This window comes from Bombina bombina, chromosome 5 (genome assembly GCF_027579735.1).
Source record: "Bombina bombina isolate aBomBom1 chromosome 5, aBomBom1.pri, whole genome shotgun sequence".
Taxonomy (NCBI): domain Eukaryota; kingdom Metazoa; phylum Chordata; class Amphibia; order Anura; family Bombinatoridae; genus Bombina; species Bombina bombina.
Genome location: NC_069503.1, coordinates 190,277,869 through 190,304,042, shown reverse-complemented (window position 1 = coordinate 190,304,042; position 26,174 = coordinate 190,277,869). Strand labels below are relative to the sequence as shown.

Sequence of the window (26,174 nt, the reverse complement as noted above, 5' to 3'; positions counted from 1 at the left end):
GCGGTTCAAGATTTATTTTTTTCTTCGACTGAAAAACAGAGGAGAGATGGAAATCCTCTTTTAAATATGTGGGTTTCACAGAGTGTTTGAAACTATACAAGGTTGGAGACAGTCTGATGGAGCGGGATCGTCATATTTCTGATAATAGCAGCATGGCTAAAAGACTACATACACCATTGACTGCTGCACTTAAAATGTGCCATGGAAATCAGCCTTTTCTAGTTTGTTTGCTTGCCCTATTAGCTGTTCAGCTCGTTACAAACTATTGTCAGAGTTCTAGTCACACTCAAGAAGGAAGATATCCAAGTGTATCATTATCTGGATGATATTCTCATTATGACATGACCATTCCTAGAATCTTTCATGCAGATGCAAACAATTTATCATGCATTTTCTGGAAAAACACAGTAAGATGTTCAGCCTTGGAAAGAATGTGCTTCTATTTCCAATTAAACGTGTATTCTCAGGAGCAGAGTTTTGGATTAATTTTAATGTATCTGTCCATCCAGAGGAAAAAGTATTTTCTATGCTTCACCTATTCTATCTCATAAGTCAAATCATTTACCCAGTGAATTTGCTTGTAAATACATCTGACGTTTTTCTATGACTTAAAAATATATTTATGTATGTGCTGACATTATGACACATAGAACTGAATTAGTGTAACATTAATGGTCTCACTGTAAGTGGTTAACATTTCATGCCTTATATTTTTGAAACTGTTAATGTAAATTGTCACTTATTTAGATTTAAAAAAATGACACATTCCTGCTCACTCACAATAGAACGCCACTACGAAAACCTAATACATTGTAAGCTATCTCGGGAGGAGAGCCCTCTAATAAATATGTTCCAGTCTGCCTTTTTCTTTTCTTGAGAAGTGTAATCGGCAGTTTCGTTCACTGACGAATGCGGAAGTAGGAGGTTGCTTTCTGTATTTGGCTCTTTTCAGATATCCTCTTGTGCAAGTGAAACACACTAAATCTGTGCAAATACGAAAAGAACGAAACTGCCAAATGCACATATGTACTTTTTTCTTTATTTTACAACCTGAAAGGAGCTGTGGAATATGTGGGTGCATTACAAATGAAGATAGCAATAATAATAAATATTTAAACCGAAGATTTTTTTTTTTTTGCCATTTAAAGAGACATGAAACCCAAACATTTTCTTTATTTTCATAATTCAGAAAGAGATTGCAATTTTTGATTGATATTGTATGGCTTGTGGCCTGAAGTGATCAAGTGCATTTCTTTTGTCATTAAAGTGAATTTAAACACATCTTGTTTATGTGTAAAATATGTGGTTTGACATAGACTCCCTAGAGGAGACATAAAGTATGTAATCTAGGTTTTCAAGATGTTGTATATTGCCTTATCGAGCTATTTTGATTTCCAGCATTTGCAGGCTAACAAATTAGCTTTTTGGCATTTCTGGAGAGCGTGGGACAGATTTCTTTAATACAGGTGGCGAGAGTCCATGATCCATTACTCCTGGGAATTACTCTTCCCTACCACTTGGAGGAGGCAAAGATCCCCAAACCCCAAGAGCTCTATAAAACCCCTCCCACCTCACTGGTAAACGTTCTTTGCCTCCGCAGGAGCAAAGTGAAGAATGAAGATGTGCATATTATTCTTCAGTGAGAGGGGTCTCTGACTAAGTTGACTCCCATTTCCCCTCAGAGTGCAGTGTTTGTTGGAGGGATGTATTTGGAGTATGGATAGTGACATAGATTTCACCTGTTGGGAACTAGTCACAAGTCCTCCTCCTGTGGGGTCGTCAATATACTCCTATTCTATATCATCTACTGTTATGTTTCAGCACTGGTTTGGCTTTCTACTGGTTTCCTCCAGTAGTGGGGTGCCTATTGGTAAGTACTATTTTTTTATTGTATTGGCACTCTGTTAGCCTCTTAGGGTTTTTAAATATATACAGCTCTTAAAAATAAGAGACCACTGCAAATTATCAGTTTCTCAGGTTTCACTATTTATAGGTAAGTGTTTGAGTAAAATGAACATTTTTGTTTTAATCTGTTAACTACTGACAACAATTCTCACAAATTCCAAATAAAAATATTGACATTTAGAGCATTTATTTGCATAAAATGGCAACTGGTCAAAATAGCGAAAAAGATGCAATGTTTTCAGATCTCGAATAATGCCTTTTTAAATAACACCATGCTAATGTTTCAACTTAGCAATAGTTCAGAAATCAATATTTGGTGGAATAACCCTGATTTTCAATCACAGCTTTCATGCGTCTTGGCATGCTCTCCACCAGTTTTTCACATTTCTGTTGGAGGACTTTATACCACTTCTGGCACACAAACAATCAAGCAGGTCTGCTTTGTTTGATGGCTTGTGACCATTCATCTTCTGGATCACATTCTATATGTTTTCAATGGGGTTCTGGTCTGGAGATTGGGCTGGCCATGACCGGGTCGTGATCGGATGGTCCTTCATCTACACCTTGATTGACCTGACTGTGTGGCATGGGGATTGTCCTGCTGCAAAAACAATCCTCAGAGTTTAACATTGTCAGAGCAGAAGGAAGCAAGTTTTCTTCCAAGATAGCCTTGTATGTGGCATGATTCATGCGTCTTTCACAAAGATAAATCTTCCCAATTCCAGATCATCTTCTCTGATGAGTCCAATTTTCAGCTTTACCCAACACTTGCTCATTTAATGGTTGGACACAGAGTGTCACACCCACTGTGAAATGTGGTGGAGGATCGGTGACGATCTTCGGGTGCTTCAGCAAATTGGAATCTGGCAGATATATATGTGTGAAGGACACATGAATCAAGCCACATACAAGGACATCCTGGATGAAAACTTGCTTCCTTGTGCTCAGACAATATTCTCCAACTCTAAAGATTGTTTTTCCAGCAGGACAATGCTACATGCTGCACAGCCAGGTCAATCAAGGTGTGGATGGACAACCACCAGATCAAGACCTATCATGACTAGCCCAATCTCCATACCTGAACCCCATTGAAAACCTCTGGAATATGTTTAAGAGGAAGATGTATGGTCACAAACAAAGACAATATTTTTATTTGGAATTGGGGAGAAATGATGTCAGTTTATAGAATAAAACAAAAAACTTAATTTTACTCAAGCACATACCTATAAATAGTAAAACTTGAGAAACTGATAATTTTGCAGAGCTGGCTTTTAAGTCTGCACACGTCAGCAGGTCGGGATGGGCACACTTTTCCCCTTTATCTTTCATTGCGTTACGCACGTGCTCCCTTTCTCCTTAGTACCCTATCTGGATATCGGCCGTGGAGTCGGTCTAGGCTCCTGGTGCGTTATCATCTTTTTTTTTTTTTATTTTGATTACCGAGCCTTGCATTTTTTAAAAACAAATTTAAGAAGGGGTACGTGTTTTTTTTGTTTCTTGTTTTTTGCCTTCAGAAGCTTTAATTTTGGGGATTTAACTAGTTTGTTAGATTTAATTATATTTATGAACATTACTACTTTTGTAGTTTTCTGCTGTTATAGAGCTTTCTGTTTCTGTCACTAAAGCCACTTTAGAAGCTGTGTTCTCTGAACACTTTCCTACCAGTGTTTTTTGTGTACAGGCTGAGGTATTCCCTCCAGTGCATTTTTGCAACATATATCTAAATGTTCTAATGCACTCTGACCTGTCTAATGCTGCTCTTGCTTCTAAAAGTATTACTGCTCTGTTTGTTTGTTTGTTCCTTACAGCGGAGTTCTTCAGTTTTGGCTCCAGGAATTTAGGACTTTATGCGCTCTTCAGCTCTACGCTGCCTTCAACTAAGCGTATACAGTCAGTTCATGATTAACCTTTTAATAGCTGTAAGCCTGCTAAGGTTAATGTTTCTGTTCATGAAGCTGCTAAGTCCTCAGAGGGGTATTGTTCTGATAAACAGGGCTTTTTCTCTGATCTTGAATCAGAGATATCATCTTTTTTGTTTAGATTTGAAAAGAGATTTTCCTACTTTAGAGGTTTTAGATCCTAAAGAAGCTAGGTTCCAATCTGTAATCGTTTACATTAACCTAAAGTTACATCTCCTGATATTTTTTCTGTCCTTGATGCTGTCTTTTTGATAATCTCTAGGGTATGGGTTTAGCCAGGTAATCCCTTTTGTTTTTTCAAGGTTTAAGATGTTTTCTTTGCTGGCCTCTGTTATTGAACTTTTGGAATCCTTCCTTAGGAGGGATTTTTAGAAAGCATGTTTTCTTTTTAGACCAGCATTTTTTTTTTATTGATGGTGTTGCTGCTTTTCCCCCCATTTTGTTGTATAGTCTTTCTTTTGTAGTTTTCTTATAATCCTGCTAGTAAAGATTTTTTTTTATCCTTTTGGAATTGCTTTAATGTGCTTATGCTGTTGTTGACATAATTTAAATTAATTAAAAGAGTATGTTTTTGCAGTACTTTCTAGAAGGGAATCTGTTTGGGCTCTACAAATAACCGATAATCATACAGGGAGTGCAGAATTATTAGGCAAGTTGTATTTTTGAGGATTAATTTTATTATTGAACAACAACCATGTTCTCAATGAACCCAAAAAACTCATTAATATCAAAGCTGAATAGTTTTGGAAGTAGTTTTTAGTTTTTTTTTAGTTATAGCTATTTTAGGGGGATATCTGTGTGTGCAGGTGACTATTACTGTGCATAATTATTAGGCAACTTAACAAAAAACAAATATATACCCATTTCAATTATTTATTTTTACCAGTGAAACCAATATAACATCTCAACATTCACAAATATACATTTCTGACATTCAAAAACAAAACAAAAACAAATCAGTGACCAATATAGCCACCTTTCTTTGCAAGGACACTCAAAAGCCTGCCATCCATGGATTCTGTCAGTGTTTTGATCTGTTCACCATCAACATTGCGTGCAGCAGCAACCACAGCCTCCCAGACACTGTTCAGAGAGGTGTACTGTTTTCCCTCCTTGTAAATCTCACATTTGATGATGGACCACAGGTTCTCAATGGGGTTCAGATCAGGTGAACAAGGAGGCCATGTCATTAGATTTTCTTCTTTTATACCCTTTCTTGCCAGCCACGCTGTGGAGTACTTGGACGCGTGTGATGGAGCATTGTCCTGCATGAAAATCATGTTTTTCTTGAAGGATGCAGACTTCTTCCTGTACCACTGCTTGAAGAAGGTGTCTTCCAGAAACTGGCAGTAGGACTGGGAGTTGAGCTTGACTCCATCCTCAACCCGAAAAGGCCCCACAAGCTCATCTTTGATGATACCAGCCCAAACCAGTACTCCACCTCCACCTTGCTGGCGTCTGAGTCGGACTGGAGCTCTCTGCCCTTTACCAATCCAGCCACGGGCCCATCCATCTGGCCCATCAAGACTCACTCTCATTTCATCAGTCCATAAAACCTTAGAAAAATCAGTCTTGAGATATTTCTTGGCCCAGTCTTGACGTTTCAGCTTGTGTGTCTTGTTCAGTGGTGGTCGTCTTTCAGCCTTTCTTACCTTGGCCATGTCTCTGAGTATTGCACACCTTGTACTTTTGGGCACTCCAGTGATGTTGCAGCTCTGAAATATGGCCAAACTGGTGGCAAGTGGCATCTTGGCAGCTGCACGCTTGACTTTTCTCAGTTCATGGGCAGTTATTTTGCGCCTTGGTTTTTCCACACGCTTCTTGCGACCCTGTTGACTATTTTGAATGAAACGCTTGATTGTTCGATGATCACGCTTCAGAAGCTTTGCAATTTTAAGAGTGCTGCATCCCTCTGCAAGATATCTCACTATTTTTGACTTTTCTGAGCCTGTCAAGTCCTTCTTTTGACCCATTTTGCCAAAGGAAAGGAAGTTGCCTAATAATTATGCACACCTGATATAGGGTGTTGATGTCATTAGACCACACCCCTTCTCATTACAGAGATGCACATCACCTAATATGCTTAATTGGTAGTAGGCTTTCGAGCCTATACAGCTTGGAGTAAGACAACATGCATAAAGAGGATGATGTGGTCAAAATACTAATTTGCCTAATAATTCTGCACTCCCTGTAAGGGCTTTATGGTTAAAGTCTTGGTCTACTGATATGGTGTCAGGGTACCAGGAATCAGACAGAGATGTGAAATACTAAAATAATCACACCTTTTATTAAAAAAAAAAACAAATATAAAAAAGTGTCCTAAACAACAAGCCATGAGTCAAAGCCAGAGCTGGTACTCAGACAAGCCGGGTCAGGTGCCAAAGCAAGTAGTCAGACACGCCGGGGTCAGGAACACAAAGATCAGCAAAGTCTGGAACAAGCCAGGGATCAGGAACCAGAAGGGACGTCAAACAAACCAGGTTAAACACAGGAACACAGGCACTCACAAAGAAATCTGAGATAATGCAAGGGCAAAGGCAGACTGAACTGAGGCACTTTAAATAGTAAGTGATGACATCATAATTCTGGGACTGAAACATGTCTCTCACTGATGATGTTCTCCAGTTTGGCCATAAGAGGGCACCTAGGTTTAGTGAGCAGTGTTACACACTCTGCAGCAGTCGAAGAGAGAGACAGGTGAGTGTTTTTAAACAAAAGCAGGGTGAAACCCTGATATATGGTTTCTAAATGCAGGCTTTTTACCTTTCTCTTTTTCAGGGAATGATGTAATTTTGTTCTGGTTTGGATTCTATTATCTCTGCTGAGACTAGAGGTAAGGGAGCTTTTTCTTCCTCAAGACATAACATCCTATGGTTAATTCTGTTTCTTTCTTTCTTTTTTTCCCTTTTTCATCTGAACAGGGAATAGAAATCTGGTTCCTCTTCAAAGAAGCTTAGTTCCTTTGGCTTGGCTTGGAAGTATTGTTCTGTCTGGATGAAGTTTAAGCAGTCCTTAAAAATCTATTTCCTCATTCAAGTTTGCATTAAGGTATAATCCGCATTCCAGAAGCTCTTTTAGGGGGCAGGTTTTGCTTTTTCTCTGGAGGCTTGGTTATCAAATACATTTCGGAATAAGGTCTTCCAAAGGAAGGTTTATTTTGTCCTTTTATGCTAAAAATTCTTTAAACGCTCAGGCCTTTTTCAGTTTCTGTTCTGATATCCATTTAAATCTTTTCTTTCTTCCAAATGAAGGAGCTTTCAGGCCAGTTCCTTCTTTCGAAATAGAAACTACTTGGACTATTCTGCTTTTTGTTCTGTAAGATCAGTGTATGTCCTCAGTAGATTTAAAGGATACTTACTTTCATGTTCCTATTTTCCTTTCTAGACAAACTATTACAGTTTGCTGCTCTACTATTTGGTCTGGTTATAGCTCCCAGAATATTCTTAAGGGTTCTGAGTACCCTTTTTTCTGTTATCATAATTCAGGTTATTGTGGTGTTTCTTTACCTGGACATTACCTTGGATCAAGCTCCATCAGCAGAATTTCAGATTGTCAGACTGTTATTTCTTCAACAACATGGTTGGGAATTTAATTTTCTAAAGAAGTTTGCTGGTTCCTCAGAAAAGAGCTGTTTTTTTCTGGGGACTTAGATGGATTAATTTTCCATGAGTCTCTCTTTGATCAAAGAAGATTGAAACTGGTGTCAGCTTGTCATAGCTTTCAGTTTCTTTGTTTTCCCTCAGTAGATCTTTTGCATGCAGATATTAGGTCTCATGATTGTGGGAGTCTATTCAGCTTGCTTGTTTTCTCATGAAGCTTCTTTAGCTTTGCATGCTTCAGCAATGGTGTAGGGAATTATCTATCTTTTTAAACAATAACAGTTTTCAAGTGCACTGTCCCTTTAAGCCAATTTCTCTTTTCATCCGCCCTTATTTTTCATTACTCATGAACTCCACAAATTGGGTATTAATTCCCAGGAGTAATGGATTGTGAATTCCCACCACCTGTATGAAAGAAAACATAATTTATACTTGCCTGATAAATTCATACCTTTACTGGTGATGAGAGTTCGCGAGACCCCACCCTGATTTGTTGGTGGGGTTTTTTTTCCTGCTCCTAGTTGTTTGCTCCTATTTCTTAAATGGACTCTCAACGCCATGAAAGGAATACATTTATCAGGTAGATATAAATAGTTTTTTTTACACAAAACAAGAGGTGTTTAATGCTCCTGTTAGACACTGTTTTTTCATACATGCTAATTAAGGGCAACTTCACATAGCTGTGCACCCTATACTGTGCCTTGTGTTGTAAGCTTTTCTTTCATGTAATTGGCAAGAATCCATGAGCTAGTGACGTATGGGATATACAATCCTACCAGGAGGGGCAAAGTTTCCCAAACCTCAAAATGCCTATAAATACACCCCTCACCACACCCACAATTCAGTTTTACAAACTTTGCCTCCTATGGAGGTGGTGAAGTAAGTTTGTGCTCGATTTCTTCTATGATAAGCGCTTCTAAGCATTCTGAAGCCCAATTCCTCTGAGTACAGTATTTGTCTGAGGGATGTGAAGGGTGTATTGCCTATTGATTTTATGGTTTTCCTCACGGGAAATCTTTTCAAAGGTTCTCTGTTATCGGTCGTAGGGATTCATCTCTTTCCTCCCTTTTCAGATCGACAATATACTCTTATATACCATTACCTCTGCTGATACTTTTTCAGTACTGGTTTGGCTATCTGCTATATGTGGATGGGTGTCTTTCGGTAAGTAGGTTTTTCTTATTTAAGACACTCTCAGCTATGGTTTGGCGCTTTATTTATTAATATAAAGTTTTATATATATGTATTATACTTATATTTGCCATGAGTCAGGTCTATGTATATTTCCTTTTGCAGACTATCAGTTTCAGTTTGGGAAGCATGTTTAGGAAGTTATTTGTCTTACCTGGGGTATAGTACTTTTTTCAAATTGACTGTTTTTCCTTTTAATTTTGCGGGCAAAATTAGGCTCGTTAGGGCGCAAAATGCTGTTATTTATTGCGTCTTTGACGCAAGTTAATAATTTCTGGCATCTTAGTTGACACAAGATTGCATCTGTTATGACACGAGGAGCGTCATTTCCGGATGTTGTTGGTGTCAAAAAAAATTTCAACTTCCTTTTGCGTTGTGCGCCATACTTGGCGCCAGAAAATTTAGTTTATTTTCCACCCCACTTCCTATATGCCTTCTTGCCTTCTATGCTCAGAGGGCTATGCTGTTTGCATTTTTTCCCATTCCGGAAACTGCCATATAAGGAAATTATAATTTTGCTTTAATTTTGTTTTTTCTTTTACATTTTGCAAGATGTCTCAATCTGATCCTGTCTCAGAAGCAACTGTTGGAACCCTGCTGCCTGATCACAGTTCTACCAAAGCTAAGTGTATCTGTTGTAAGTTAGCGGAGATTATATCTCCAGCTGTAGTATGTAACAGTTGTCATGATAAGCTTTTGCACGCAGAAAACACTTCCATCAGTACTGGTACAGTTTCTGTTGTTCCTTCCACATCTAATGTACATGATATCCCTGTTGATATGAAAAATTATATTGCAGATGCTATTCCGCCTTCTAATAAACGTAAAAGGTCTTTAAAAACTTCTCATAAAATGACCGACAACATACTGAAATATCCTCCTCTAATGAGGATCTCTCTGATTCAGAAGATCTTACCTCAGATATTGATACTGACATATGTACTTATCTTTTCAAGATTGAGTATATTCGTTCCTTGTTAAAAGAAGTGTTGGTTACTTTGGATATTGAGGAGTCTAGTCCTCTTGATATCAAAACTAGTAAACGTTTAAATTCGGTTTATAAACCTCCTGTGGTTACTCCTGATGCTATTTCTGATGTGATTGCTAAGGAATGGATTAAGCCTGGTACTTCTTTCATTCCTTCTTCTAGGTTTAAAAGGTGGTACCCTTTGCCAGCAGCTAGATTAGAGTTTTGATGGGGCTATTTCTACTCTTACCAAATGTACTACTATTCCTATGGAAGATAGTACTTCTTTTAAAGATCCTTTAGATAAGAAACTTGAATCTTATCCAAGGAAAGCTTATTTATATTCTGGCTATCTTCTCAGGCCTGCCATTGCTATGGCTGATGTCGCGGCTGCATCAACCTTTTGGTTGGATAGCTTAGCGCAACATGATACAGATCCTGATTTGTCTAGCATTGTTCGTTTGCTTCAACATGCTAATCATTTTATCTGTGATGCTATTTTTGATATTATCAAAATTGAGGTTAAATCTATGTCTTTAGCTGTTTTAGCTAGAAGTGCTTTATGGCTCAAATCTTGGAATGCTGACATGGTTTCTAAGTGTCTATCACTGGGGGGAAAGGATAAAGCTTATAATCGTTTTCATTCCTTTCGACAGAACAAGGAACAGAAAACCAATCCTTCCCCTAAAGACTATGGTTCCAATTGGAAACCTTCTTCAAGTTGGAATAAATCCAAGTCTTTTAAGAAACCAAAGCCAGCCCCCAAGTCTGCATGAAGGTGCTACCCTTGATCCAGTTCAGCTGGTGGGGGGCAGATTGAAATTATTCCAAGACATTTGGGCAGATTCTGTTCAAAATCTGTGGATTTAGAGTATTGCCTCTCAAGGGTATCGAATAGATTTCAGAGTAAGATCTCCTGTGAGAAGATTCTTTCTCTCTCATGTTCCAGCAAATCTGGGTACCTGTCCAGGTCCAGGGATCCTCAGGCGGAGATGGTGAATGCTTTAGCAGTTCCTTGGTTTTACCAACCTGCTTATATCTTTCCGCCTCTAGTTCTTCTTCCAAGAGTGATCTCCAAGATCATTATGGAACAATCTTATGTGTTTCTGATAGCACCAGCGTGACCTCACAGGTTTTGTTATGCGGATCTTGTTTGGATGTCCAGTTGCCAGCCTTGGACACTTCCTCTAAGACCAGACCTTCTGTCTCAAAGGCCGTTTTTCCATCAGGATCTCGTTAAATTTGAAGGTATGGAAATTGAACGCTTAGTGCTTAGTCATAGAGGTTTCTCTGACTCAGTGATTAATACTATGCTACAGGCTCATAAGTCTGTTTTAAGGAAGATTTATTATCAAGTTTGGAAGACCTATATTTCATGGTGTTCTTCTCATAAATTCTCCTAGCATTCTTTTAGAATTCCTAGAATTTTACAGTTTCTTCAGGATGGTTTGGATAAAGGTTTGTCTGCAAGTACTTCGAAGGGACAAATCTCTGCTCTTTCTGTTTTATTTCATAGAAAGATTGCTAAGCTTCATGATATTCACTGTTTTGTTCAGGATTTGGTTCATATCAAGCCTGCTATTAAATCAATCTCTCCTCCTTGGATTCTTAATTTGGTTTTGAAGACTTTGCTGGCTCCTCCTTTTGAGCCTATGCATTCTTTGGATATTAAACTACTTTCTTGGAAAGTGTTGTTTCTTTTGGCTATCTCTTCAGCTAGAAGAGTTTCCAAATTGTCTGCTCTCTCTTGTGAGTCTCCTTTTCTGATTTTCCATCAGGATAAGGCTGTTTTGCGGACTTTGTTTAAATTTCTTCCTAAGGTTGTGAATTCTAACAACATTAGTAGGGAAATTGTTGTTCCTTCCTTGTGTCCTAATACCAAGAATGCTCTTGAAAGACCTTTGCATTCATGGGATGTTGTAAGAGCTTTGAAATAATATGTTGAAGCTACTAAACATTTCAGGAAGACTTCTAGTCTATTTGTTGTCTTCTCTGGTTCTAGGAAAGGCCAGAAAGCTTCTGCCATTTCTTTGGCATCTTGGTTAAAGCTTTTGATTCATAAAGCTTATTTGGAGGCTTGACAGTCCCCACCTCAGAGGATCACAGCTCATTCTACTAGATCAGTCTCCACTTCTTGGGCTTTTAAGAATGAAGCTTCAGTTGATCAGATTTGCAAAGCAGCAACATGGTCTTGCTTACATTTACTAAATTTTACCATTTTGATGTATTTGATGTATTTCTTCTGAAGCAGTCTTTGGTAGAAAAGTTCTTCAGGTAGCTATATATATATATATATATATATATATATATATATATATATATATATATATATATATATATATATATATATATATATATATATATATATATATATATATATATATATATTCATACATACATATACACACACACACACACACACATTTACATATATATGTACCTCTGTTGGTCACCATTTCATCCTAACCACTCTATCCAAAACCTCAAAATCAAGATTCTCAGAGGCAACTTTAAAAACACAGTGGAAATAAAAACATTTGAAATTAAAATAATACACTTCAACTCACTAAATTCTGGACTAAATTTTTGTAATATACTTTCATATAGTGTATTACATTGTATATTCCACACTCTGTATACATAGGTACACAGGTAAGCCTATGTACATACTTATGCCATTATTATTATTCCCTATTTTCTTTTTTCTTCTTATTCTTTCCTTTCTTCTTTTTTGACTATTTATAACCCCCCCCCCGTATACATAATTTCACATCTTTATACATATTGATTCCATTTTGATATATAACTTCATGTCATTATATTCTCTATTTTAAACTATATATTTCCCCTGTCTGTTCTCCTACACTGCACACTGCCTCTGTCACCTAAGCCCCCCTCATTAATTTTACGACACCCCCTCTTCTCCCTGCGCTCAGACCTTTGTAACACTTTCTGTCCTTTTTAGCCAGTCTGTATTTTAAGATATAATCTGTAAATTCCATTTAATTGGTCAGTATTGCTTCAGACTTGAAAAAGGAAGGAATACTTACGAAAGTTTGTCAACTTTAAATGTATAGTTAGACCAATAAAAAAGGATCATATCTCAATGCAATACTCTTGTTATTTTGTGTTATATATATATATTTATATATATATATATATATATATATATATATATATATATATATATATATATATATATATATATATGTATATATATATAAAAAATCAATGTAAATATTTGCATAGGAAATTAGCACATCTAGGCAAGATTCCCCGCTTGCTTTTGCCCAGAAATACTTAATATACAATGTTACCAATGCACAAGAGAATTCTGGGTAAGATATGCAAATTCTCAGTTTTTTTGCTTCAAAATACTGTTTTAACACAGCGATCCTTTTAACAGGATTATTGCAGCAAACCAGAAATCACTCACTAGACAGCCTGTTTCATTCTTTTTGGAACTCATCAGTAGGAGATAGATTTCTGGTTGCTGCATTGGTAAAGCTATTTTCATGGTTAAACAAAAATTCATTAAAATTATGGGGGGAGATAAAAAACTGAAATTAAAATCCTCCATGTCTCAAAATTAAATCAATGTAAATATTTGCATAGGAAATTAGCACATCTAGGCAAGATTCCCCGCTTGCTTTTTTCCCAGAAATACTTAATATACAATGTTACCAATGCACAAGAGAATTCTCAGTAAGATATGCAAATTTTTTATCTCCCCCCATTATTTAGGGCCCAGTGTCAGAAAGTTAGGTCTCCACCAGAGGTCATGGGTCTTACAGTAGGACAATGATTTAAAGCACATGTCAAAAAGCACCCATAAATGGTTTTAAGACAAAGCACTGGAGAGTACTGAAGAGTCCAGATCTTAATCCCATAGAGCACCTGTGGAGAGATCTCAAAACAGCAGTTGGGAAAAGGAACCCTTCCAATCTGAGAGACCTGGAGCAGTTGTGGAAAGAAGAGTGGTCCACAATTCCAGTAGAGAGGTGTAAGAAACTCATTGATGGTTACAGGAAGCGATTGATTTCAGTTATTTTTTTCAAGGGGTGTGCTACCAAATATTAAATTGAGGTTGCCAATAATTTTGTCCAGTCCATTTTTGGAGTTTTGTGTGGAATGTGTCAGATTTGGCTTTTTTCTCTCATACCAAAACAAGGAAAAGAAATGCAGGGGTGCCAATATTTTTGGTTATTGACTGTGTATATATGTATATAGGTTATATTATATATATATTATATATATATATATATATATATGTGTGTGTGTGTTTATGTATGTGTGTGCATATATATTTATTATAGTGACGTTTCAGAGTAAGAATGCCCCTTCTTCAGACCGGTCTAAGAAGGGGCATTCTTGCTTCAAAACGTCATTATAAATATCACAATTGACACAAGTCCAGTGAGTGCGAATCTTTACTATATTGGATACAATGTTTCCTGGCAGTTGCTGTTTCTTTTGAGATGTGAGTGCAAATCCACCTGACTTCTATATATATATATCTATATAGTATCCAAACAGCAGGCACTCACTGGACTTTATTGTAAAATATAAATACTTTATTGCATCAAGTTAAAACAGACAAACGTTTCGGCACTGCATTGTGCCTTTGTCAATGTCAAAAAATACACAATAGCACACAACCAGAGTGCAGCTCCACACCCCAGAACAAATCTCTATATACATATTAAAAACAACATATATATACTTATCAATCACTCTCGAATTTGCCGCCAAACCTCCGCATTACACTCCAGGAGGTACACTACTGACGTCACGCTGACACGCTAATCGTGCCTAGCGTGATGACGCATGGCACGGCGTTGCCATAGCAACGTCTAAGCGTCCGGCGGTGGAGAAATGGGGAATACCCGATGCTACTGTGCGCATGACAGGAAAGAGGTATAGTGTTTAAAAGAAATGTTGCTAATGGCAACCAATAAACACAATAGTCAGCGAGATCACAGACTCACCGGGTATTCCCTAGCAGGAGGCAGCAGTAGCTAAAATCATTTGGACCATGGTACACAATACTGACAGGGTAGTGAATGCATGGACTAGGGACAGCACTAACCGGGCAAATAAACGTGTATATCACATTATTAGCATACTACTATTAGACCAATAGTGTAAAAAATACACACATATGGAAATGTTGCTACACCTGCAGCCCAGAGTTATCCTACTTAAGTGACATCCTAGTCCACCCATAGAGAACCACTATTAAAATAAATACAAATTGTAGAGCCCTAACCTACTTCAGGAAACTTGGAGTATGGTAGAGTGTATATGTCAAATAAGCGGACACCCTCCATCTACTACGATACTTGGAAGACATAGATAGTAAAGATCTGTAGTGTTTAATAGAAAGGGCTAAAATCCAGGGTGGTGTTAAGTCCCTTTGGGGCCAGAGTATCTAATTTAAAGATCCATCGGCTCTCGCGTTGGAGTAATGTTTTGCCTCTATCCCCTCCCCTTGGGTTAGGTGGGATATGATCTATAAGCATAGATCTAATGCTGGACACCGGGTGTTTCAGTAATGCACAATGGCGTGCCACGGGTTGGTCTGATTCTCCATTTTTTAATGCTTCTCGGATCGCAAAACGATGGTTTGCCATCCGGTCTCGAAAAGAGGTGATCGTCTTTCCAATGTACACCAGGGCACACGGACAGGTGAGCATGTAAACCACATGCGTACTTGTACAGCTCAAGCGATGATTTATTTTATACCGCTGATTCTTATGGGGATGCTGAAAGGAGTCTCCCTTACGCATGCTGTTGCATGTGGTGCAGCTCCCACAAGGGAAGCATCCTTTTCTTGATGATTTCAACCAGGACTCTGTTTTGTAGTGATCCACAGGATCAGATTTAACGAGGATGTCCCTCAAATTACTGGATCTCCGATACACCAACCTAGGTGCTGTCATATTCTGAAATGGTAAGGAGGGGTCAGTACCAACCACAGGCCAGTGGCGACGTGCAGCGTTAGATATGCGTTCACATCCAGGTGTGAATGTAGTAATCAGGTTAAGGTGCTTTGATGTGTCCTTGTTGCGAATACCAGTATCCGTTTGTGTATCTGGCCCCAGTAATTTCCTTTGGGTGTCCAAGATTTCTTTCATAGGATAGCCTCTCCTTTTCAATTTCTCACCCATCTCCTTAACTTGGATCTTCTGCAGGGGTGTCTCGCTATTGTTTCTCAGTGCTCTAGTGAGTTGGGAGGTGAGAATACCCTTTTTCTGGTGTTTAGGGTGAAAGCTACTGGCATGTAACAATGAATTTCTGTCGGTTGGTTTAGTGTACAACTTGGTACCAAACCTCAGATTGCCCGAGTCATTCACCTTAAAAATATTGAGGTCTAGGGGGGGGGCGGAGCTACGCCGTGCTGGAGCATGGACGCACTGTAAAAGAGCTCCGGAGCTGTTTGGGACCTTTGGGCATTAATAACGGCATAAATGCTACCAATTACCGCTGCCACGTCATCCTAATTAGTGTCTAACAACCCAGACACACTATTCACTTTGCAACTTCGAGGGAAATCTGTTGCGGAACTATCTGTAACAAGAACTGCAGACGCCATCTTACCGCCACACAGGACCCCTGATCGGCGACTAGTGCCGCTTATGCTGTTTGCCACGTGAGGCCTCCTACCCGACTGCACTCCTGAACGGCTCTGTTGGGGGATCCTGCCGGTCCGGATTCTCCCCGGCTTCACCATCTGCCGGTGGCCCGACACGCAACTGCCTCCCACGTGGCTACAGGTACTCATAACTACGCACTCCATCCTAACAGACACTAATGCTAGAGGCCTCCACTCTCACCTCTCAGGATTATATATTCCCATACAACACTCATTTAGCCTCTCTGAGTGGCCAGTAAACCTACGCTCTTTTGAGTCATTGCTTGACCGGACCTCACCAGTACACTTTTTTGGTCCGTTGCAGTTCTGCAGTACAACTTAATATTTCCTTCTGAAGTTTAGCGCATGGACTGTTGCCTTATACAGAAATTGATCCCTTGAGCTTAACCCAGAGAGACTGTAATAGATTTCTCCATAAGATCCCTGCTACTCAGTGCAGGAAGAACCAAAAAGAAATTTTCTTTACTATTAGCCTATTTTTCACAATATTTTGCTACGCCACCAATCTCTCTCACCATGACAAGTAAGAAAGGAAATAAACCTGACAAACCCACAAAAACACTAACTCTGGGCCCCTCAGTAACATCATTTTTTCACCCTCAAGAAACTGTAACGACGGATAATGCACAATCCTCAGAACTGCCCTCCACTGTTCTTAACCCTTCTTCATCCCAAGATTCCCTACAATCTATTCAGACACAGATAGCGGGACTGCCATCCAAATCAGATATAGAATCCTTAAAGAAATTTATTAAAGATGAAATCAAAGATCTTAAAAAAGACCTTAACGAATTGGGCTCCAGAATGGAATTTTTAGAAGACGGACAGGAACATCTCAACAACATGGTCAGCACCAATACTCAAAACATTAATGTGCACGACTCTATGATCCAAAACTTAAACGACAAAATCGAAGACCTCGAGAATCGAGGAAGAAGAAACAATCTCCGCTTGAGGGGGATACCAGAGGATGTCTCTACTGAACAACTCAGGACATATGTCACAGAATTTTTTCACTTCCTCTTACCCCAAGCCCCTCTTATTCAGAACGACGACATCGAGAGAATCCATAGGGCTCTAAGACCTCCTGCTAAACCGCCTGCCCCACCTAGGGACGTTATCCTTAGATTTCTTAAATACACCACAAAAGAAGAGATCTGGCAATCTGCCAGAACCCGACGGACCATTCAATTTCACAACCACTCCCTACAAGTATATCAGGATCTCTGCCCTCAGACAATCCAGCGCAGAAGAGAGGTCCGCTTTATCACCAAAACTTTACAAGAACACAATGTCAGATACCGTTGGGGCTTTCCATTCAGCCTAATCATCTCCCACAATGGAGGCCAACTTGTCTATAAAGGCTTCTCAGACCTGGACCACATTTCTAAGAAACTTAACCTTACATTCGAACAACCTCCTGAGTCGATCATCACTAGCCAACACCACCTGATACATTCAGATGACGAGGCACCGAAAGACCAGAGACCTAGCTGGTCGAGAATACTACCTAAGAGACGCAGAACAGGCCTTGCCACCACTTCTACAGGATCCTAAACTGACCACTTACTAACTTCCCATTGAAAATTCCCACAAGCCTTACCCCATAGGCTAATTGTTCATTCATACCCTTATTCCTCAATACATTTGAGGGATCTGTCTCCAGTTTTTCTCCCTCGAAGAAAACCTGCAAGTGACTTATACTCTGGACTGGTACAGTATAAACCCACTACACCTGGGCTTGTATTGACATGCTTCTTAGATTTACCTTACATGCTACTTTGCCCATATGAGTATGTTGCTCAAGCTATAATTATGCCATATATTTATGTTTGTCTAACAAATTTCACCCCTTAGGTTCCATAACATCATTCCACCCCCCTGGATGATGTATCTAACGTCCTTTCCAGGCCGCAGTACTGGCTGCGGTAACCTGGACCAAGTTGTTTTTCTGTTTTTGTTGTTGTACGCCCAGTTTATTCATGCAAGTTCTGCTGTAATTGTTCAAGTTTATTTGTGTGTGTTATATTCAAAACGTATTATGCTCATTTTCACATATCTTTATCATATTGCTCAAGGTCATTATAGATTTATCTTTATCACCTCTGTTTACCTTCTCACCAGAGGTATTTGGTTGCTACGTGTCTGCTTATATTACCATGTTCCCCACTCTGCCCTTACTTTTTCATTTGTCTTCTACTCCTCCCTTAGTCATTGGGCCATCATAGACCCCCTACCTTACTCTCACAGCCGCCCTACCCTCCTAGGCGACATCTCTCTATCCTCGACTTCAGCGCTCACCCACTCACATAGACATGGATAGGAACCCCAGATCCATCTCCATCGCTTCTCATAATGTAAAGGGCTTTAATACCCCTCAGAAAAGATCGAGGGCCATGAGGGAATTCCAAAAACTCAAATACGATATCATCCTACTCCAGGAAACCCATTTCAAAAAAGGTAGAGAGCCATTATTATCTCTTAGGAAATTTGGCCAGGTGTACTTATCCTCTCACTCGACAAAGCACAATGGGGTAGGCATTTTGATCAGAAATCAGATCCCCTTCACCCCCTCTAATATATACAGAGACAGGGAAGGTAGACTAGTGATTATCACCGGCCGGCTGTTTAATAGGACAGTAACCATTGCCAACATATATGCCCCTAATTCCAACCCTACTGGGTTCTACCACCAGTCCTGTACTATCATTTCAGAAATGACTAGAGGCACCCTGATCCTGGGGGGTGATTTCAATTTGGCCTTAGACCCTGGTCTTGACTGTTCCTCCGGCCACACATCAATCCCCCAAAAAACCCTTAAGTCAGTAAAGTCCTCCCTCTCCAAATTGAATTTACACGACACCTGGAGAATCTACCATCCCCAGGAAAAAGATTATTCTTTTTACTCATACCCCCACCAATCCTACTCTCGTATCGATTATATAATGATTGATGTTTCAAGTCTGACCCTAGTGCAAGCTACCGACATCTCCCCCATAACCTGGTCTGACCATGCTAGGATTAGTTGCACACTGTCGTGGCCCACCTCCCAGAGATTAGACTACACTTGGAAGTTAGATGAGTCCTTACTGTCCGACCCTATGATTAAAATACAACTACAAGAAAAACTCACTTCCTACTTTAGATTAAATTCTACACCTGGGATGTCTCCCCTTAATATCTGGGAGGCACACAAATGTGTCATCAGGGGGGACCTCATTGCAATCAAGGCAGATAGGAGACGGCAACACTCTCTAGCCCTTAAAAACTTACTAGAAGAACTGACAAAACTTCAAGACTCCCACAAGAGATTTCCTAAGTCACACTCCCTCCTCGATCATATCCAACATAAACAAAAACAACTAGACTTACTTTTAGGGGTTGAGGCTAAACGTAGGGCCCTCTTCCTTAGAAGGAGATTTTACGAAGGGGGAAATAAACAAGGTAGACTACTAGCGAGACTCCTCCGCAGTAAAGCTTCCAAAAAATACATTATGCACATAAAAGACGCTAAAGGGAAAACCTGGCACTCCTCCTCTGATATAGCTGATAAATTTAAAAACTTCTATGAGGAGCTATACAATTTACATAAAGAAAGAGCCCCCCCCTCCCAGGAGGCCATTTCAGAATACCTAGCATCTATTGATCTACCCTCCCTCTCCACAGACCAAAAATCAGACCTAGACTCTCCTTTTACTTTAAAAGAACTCCAGACAGCTATCCGATCCTTCCCCACCGGCAAGGCCCCTGGTCCAGATGGTTTTACCCATTCATACTACGCTAAATTCCTCGACATTCTGGCCCCCCCTCTTTTAGCTTACTTTCTAGATATCGACAATGACGTCCCCTTCCCATCCTTGTCCCTCCAAGCCCACATTTCCGTTATCCCAAAACCTAACAAGTCCCCTGACAATATCCCGAATTACAGACCAATATCCCTATTGAACGCAGATATCAAAATTTATGCGAAAATGATAGCGACTAGATTAAATCGTTATCTCCCAGACCTAATCCACCGAGACCAAGTGGGCTTTATCCCTTTCAGAGAGGCGAGGGACAATACAGTCCGGAACCTGTTTCTCCTCTGGCATGCCAAAACGCAAAATCTCCCCACGATCTTTCTCTCAACCGACGCGGAGAAAGCGTTCGACCGCGTCGGCTGGCCGTTTCTTAAAGCCACCCTTCAGTCCCTGGGCATTGGAGACTCTATGCTCCATAGAATCTTAGCCCTGTATGATTGCCCGTCCGCTCGAATATCTCTCAACGGCATTCTCTCCCCTCCCTTTCAGATTTCAAATGGCACTAGACAAGGATGCCCCCTGTCCCCCTTATTGTTTGTCTGCCTCCTAGAAACATTCGCATCCAGAATCCGACAAAATTCAAAAATTCATGGTATCTCGATCCAGGGGGAGTCCTACAAACTCTCTTTATTCGCAGACGATGTGCTATTCTCCCTCACCGACCCCTCACAATCCATTCCAGCCCTTATAGATGAACTCACACTTTTTAATACCCTGACTAACTTCCTGATCAATCACTCCAAATCCGAATACCTGGGGGTCTCCCTGCCGCCACTCCTCAGACAACAACTTAACTCATCCTGCCCCTTTCGCCAATGCTCCTCCCACCTAAAATACCTAGGCACCCTCCTCACAGAGGAGATAGATTCCATATATAATTTAAACTTTGCCCCTTTAAAACTTTCTCTAGAGCGGGAACTTTCATCCTGGCACTCCAGGCACCTTTCCTGGATGGGTAGAATCAATGCAATTAAAATGACGGCCTTCCCCAAACTTCTATACCTGCTGCAAACTCTACCCATACCCCTCCCCCCCCGATTTCTCTCTAACATACAAAAACTATTCACATCTTTTATCTGGGGTGGTAAGCACTCAAGAATTAATAATAAAGTTATGATGAGTCCCCGAGTTCACGGAGGTCTGGGAGTCCCCGATCTTAACCTTTATAACCATGCCATCTTTATACAGAGAATCGTGGATTGGAGACTCCACAGATCCCAGAAAAGATGGGTTGTCTTAGAGGAACTCATAAATACTGGGCTTAACTTACAATCTTGTTGCTGGGACCCGGGGGGCGGAGTTGTACCGGAGGGAATAATGAACCCAATTACCAAAGAAACCTTGACTCATTGGGACAAGATCAATAGACTTAACCCTTACCTCTCATCTAGGCCCTCCCCATTGACATCACTACTTTTTAATCATGAGTTTTCCCTGACGACCTGCAGAAGAATTCCTGAGGACCCTTCCCCCTCGACTGACATTTCCATATACCACATCACTGATAATGAGCGCCTTCTGACACAAGCTCAACTTATAGAGTCAGGCTTTACTTGGGCCCACAACTGGTTCACCTTCAGGAAGATCCACCACTACATTACATCCCATAGACATCACCTTAACATGCTGAGACCACTGACCAATCTAGAAAAATTATTTTCCTCCACCTCTATTCTCAACCACACCCTCTCCAGAATATACTCCATCTTAACCTACCCCCCTCCTGGCAACCTTCCCCATTCTATGGAATCCTGGGAAAGGGAACTGGGGGTCACTATTCTCCCACAGATGGCCTCCTCTATGTTCATCAACACTAAATCCTCCTCTTCCTCTGCTGGCTTGCTAGAACTGAACTACAAAATACTCCACAATTGGTATCTTACACCACGCAGACTACATAAATTATACCCCACAACTACGAACCGATGCTGGCGCTGTGGCCACGTGGGCAGTGGCATGGGCCACATGTGGTGGTGGTGTACTGTCATCAACTCATTCTGGAGATCCCTCATTGGGGAAATAGAGACTATCTTCCAAAAAACATTACCTTGCGACCCCCTGCTATACCTCTTAAATAAAAACATCAAACTCCCATCCAAACCACTCATCACCTTGTTTCGTATCTTTATAAACAGTGCCAAATCCCTTATAGCCAAAAATTGGAAGTCCGCAGACCCCCCCACTATTGCACAATGGAGAGCTAAAGTTTCAGATCTTCTAGAACTTGAGGAATACAGGGCTTATAGATTAGATAATAGGGACCATTTTATCACTGCTCAGATTACCTGGGAACAGTATCTCAAGAACACTCTCGACTTATCGCTTGCTGTGCAGGACACCGCTTAACTAACCATTCTTACCCGTCATCCATAGATTCTATTTTGACTATTCCTAATTGACCCAGACACACTATTACTTCGACTCTAGCAGACACATTTGACCGTTGCTAATTCAATGTAAGCAAACGATATCCCCCACCCTAATTCCAACCAACCCTCTTATCCGCTTTCCCCTTTTCCCCCTTCCTTCACCCTCCTTTTTTTTTTTTCCCTCCCCCCTCGCCCTACCTCCATTCTCCCTTCAGCCCTATGTATATATTGTTTACTTGACTTTGATTTTTCTCACGAAACTGAATGTTTGTAACAAGCATGTTCTGGCTGATTCTATGTTGTAAACTTCTTATAATCCCTTTAATAAAAAGAATTTGGATTAAAAATATTGAGGTCTAGGAAATTCACACCCTCAAGACTGAATTCAAGCTTGAATCGTATAGGACTGACCATGAGGTTCAAATGTGACACCCACTCCCGCAATGATGGCTCGCCCCCTCGCCATATAAGGAACACATCATCGATATAGCGAGTGTAATAAATCACTTGCGAGTGTTCAAACGGCTTCATGAGTTCTTGCTCGTACCATGCCATGTAGATGTTGGCGTAGGTGGGTGCCACATTTGACCCCATGGCCGTGCCAGCTTTCTGTAAGTAATAACAATCCTCAAACTTAAAGTAGTTTTTCTCTAGGCAGATCATTAACAGCTCACAAATGAATTAAATCGGGGGACCCACATAATACTCATTACCAGTCACCATGGATCTGACAGCCTCCACCCCCTCAATATGGGGGATGACAGTATAGAGGCTGTCAACATCCATGGTGACCAAAATGTCATCATACTGCAAATTAGAAAAACCAGATAATATCCTGAGTAGACTAGGGGAATCCTGTAGATAAGCCCTAGTATTTTTAACAACAGTCTGTAGGAAAGAGTCAATGTAGATGGCAAGGTTAGTCAGAACCGATCCTCGGGCAGAAACGATAGGTCTGCCCGGGGGGTTCACTAGCGTCTTGTGAACCTTAGGCAGTAGATAGAGCACAGGGACTATTGGGTGTTCAGTGATCAAAAAGTTTAGTTCTTTTTCATTAATAAATCCTGCTTCCAAACTGCATTGTAGAAAATTATCAATAGCAGCTTTATATACCTGAGTAGGATTCCCTTTAAGTTTTACGTATGTATTTGTGTCAGACAGCTGTCTAAGGGCTTCTTGTCTATAATCTGTATAGTCAAGCACCACGATAGAACCACCCTTGTCCGCAGGGCGGACTATGACTGATCTATCATTACTTAACCCAATAAGAGCATCTCTTTCACCCTTGGTCAAATTAGGGTAGGGGGCTACATTTGAAGCTTCATTAACACTTTGTGTGAGTATTCTAGTGTAATTCCTGATGGAAGCATGAGTGTGGGATGGTTCGTATGTAGATTTCTTTTTGAATGGTTCAGGAGAATATTCTTGTTCTCTAAAATGGTCTCTCAATTTTAATTGGCGCTGAAACCTGTGTACATCGACCATCCTCTCAAAAGTGTCTACATGTGGAGTTGGCACAAAGGATAGACCTCGATTAAGCAAAGTTATTTCAGCCTCACTTAATGGTCTGCTGCTAAGATTAAACACTATATTTGTTTCTTCTTTGTTTGTTTCTGATTTTGATTTGTGGGCCCCCCTCCGTGTCCTACCTCTTTTTGATTTCTTTTGGTAGTACTGTGTATTGGTGGTTTCATATTGGACCTCGTGCTGACCCCTAAAAAAGAGGAAGAAGATTGTGTCTGTTGTGTGTTCTCCCTTAGTGCCGGGACCTCAGAAGTGGTCTCAGTACCAGAGGAATCACCTCCACTGCTGTCAACAATGCTAAGGGTGTTTTTAGATCTAAGATTTCTACGTCGCCTATATTGCAACTCATCTTTACCATACAGCCATTTGTATACCCGCCGTTCCCTGTAATCACTCTCCACATTGTTCAATTTATCGTAGTAGATGGAGGGTGTCCGCTTATTTGACATATACACTCTACCATACTCCAAGTTGCCTGAAGTAGGTTAGGGCTCTACAATTTGTATTTATTTTAATAGAGGTTCTCTATGGGTGGACTAGGATGTCACTTAAGTAGGATAACTCTGGGCTGCAGGTGTAGCAACATTTCCATATGTGTGTATTTTTTACACTATTGGTCTAATAGTAGTATGCTAATAATGTGATATACACGTTTATTTGCCCGGTTAGTGCTGTCCCTAGTCCATGCATTCACTACCCTGTCAGTATTGTGTACCATGGTCCAAATGATTTTAGCTACTGCTGCCTCCTGCTAGGGAATACCCGGTGAGTCTGTGATCTCGCTGACTATTGTGTTTATTGGTTGCCATTAGCAACATTTCTTTTAAACACTACCTCTTTCCTGTCATGCGCACAGTAGCATCGGGTATTCCCCATTTCTCCACCGCCGGACGCTTAGACGTTGCTATGGCAACGCCGTGCCATGCGTCATCACGCTAGGCACGATTAGCGTGTCAGCGTGACGTCAGTAGTGTACCTCCTGGAGTGTAATGCGGAGGTTTGGCGGCAAATTCGAGAGTGATTGATAAGTATATATATATGTTGTTTTTAATATGCATATAGAGATTTGTTCTGGGGTGTGGAGCTGCACTCTGGTTGTGTGCTATTGTGTATTTTTTGACATTGACAAAGGCACAATGCAGTGCCGAAACGTTTGTCGGTTTTAACTTGATGCAATAAAGTATTTATATTTTACAATAAAGTCCAGTGAGTGCCTGCTGTTTGGATACTATTTGGAGGAATATTTGCAGCGCACCGTGGCTCTTACTAACAGTATGATGATGCAATCCCTTCTTTGACTTTATATATCTATATATATATATATCTATCTATATATATATATATATATATATATATATATATATATATATATATATATATATAATGTGTGTATATATATATTTATTGCCTGGGCACATTTAACACCTCGCCCTGGAAAAAATGGTGTCTATACCTGTATTATGATATGTAAATGACATAAGATGTTGTTTACACTTGGTCCCATTTTATAGATGCAAATATACAACTATTCCAAAATTCTAACTATTCTGAGATCTTTGGATCTTGCACATGCTCAGCAGGAGCTGGTGCCTCAGAAGTTGTGCACATTTACCTAATGGATGTAATTGGAAAATTATTTAAAACAGCCAACACATTTTCTGGACGAATAAGTGTGTTTGTAATTTTACAGGTTGTATTCAACAATGCAGCTGTAGTGAATACTTTTTGCTCAGCTAATTTCAGGTAGTTTTAGATCTAGTGCTGCGGAATCTGTTGACACTCTACAAATAAATAATGATGATAATAATAATAATCTGTGGGGCAAATTGATGTACAGTGATCTAATATTGTAGAAAAAATGGGCCTGTTGCGCTCCTTGCGTTAATCAATAACTTTTCTAACAAAATATTGCACAAGTTCTATATTTTACACTACTTAAAATTACATCTTAAAGAGTGTTTTGTTTTTCTCTCCCAAATATACCCTTAGGTGTACAACATGACTGCCTGTATATTTATTTGCTGAAGAACATTCCTAGTTAATATTTGTCAAAAATGTCACTATCTATGCATTTACATTTACCTATTTCTCCATGTAAAGTATATATATGTATGCAAAGTTATATTTCACATTTTTTTTTCTCCTCTCTCTCCCTTTAGCCTGCAGGGCATTGGTAGATGAGCTGCTGTATGAAATTAAAAAAGTGAACCCAAAGAAGACAGTTGACGTAGGGTCATTCAGGATA

General features: G+C 39.9%; 1 protein-coding gene across 2 annotated transcripts in view; it reads left to right on the top strand.

Moving 5' to 3' along the window:
- CNPY1 (canopy FGF signaling regulator 1) overlaps positions 1–26,174 on the top strand; it is a 563,239-nt gene that overhangs the window by 385,953 nt on the left and 151,112 nt on the right. For both annotated transcript variants that reach the window (XM_053713812.1, XM_053713811.1), the window contains exon 3: positions 26,089–26,174. This exon is cut by the window's right edge and continues 30 nt beyond it. In XM_053713812.1, coding sequence (XP_053569787.1) covers positions 26,089–26,174 — 86 coding nt within the window. The remainder of the gene's footprint in view (positions 1–26,088) is intronic.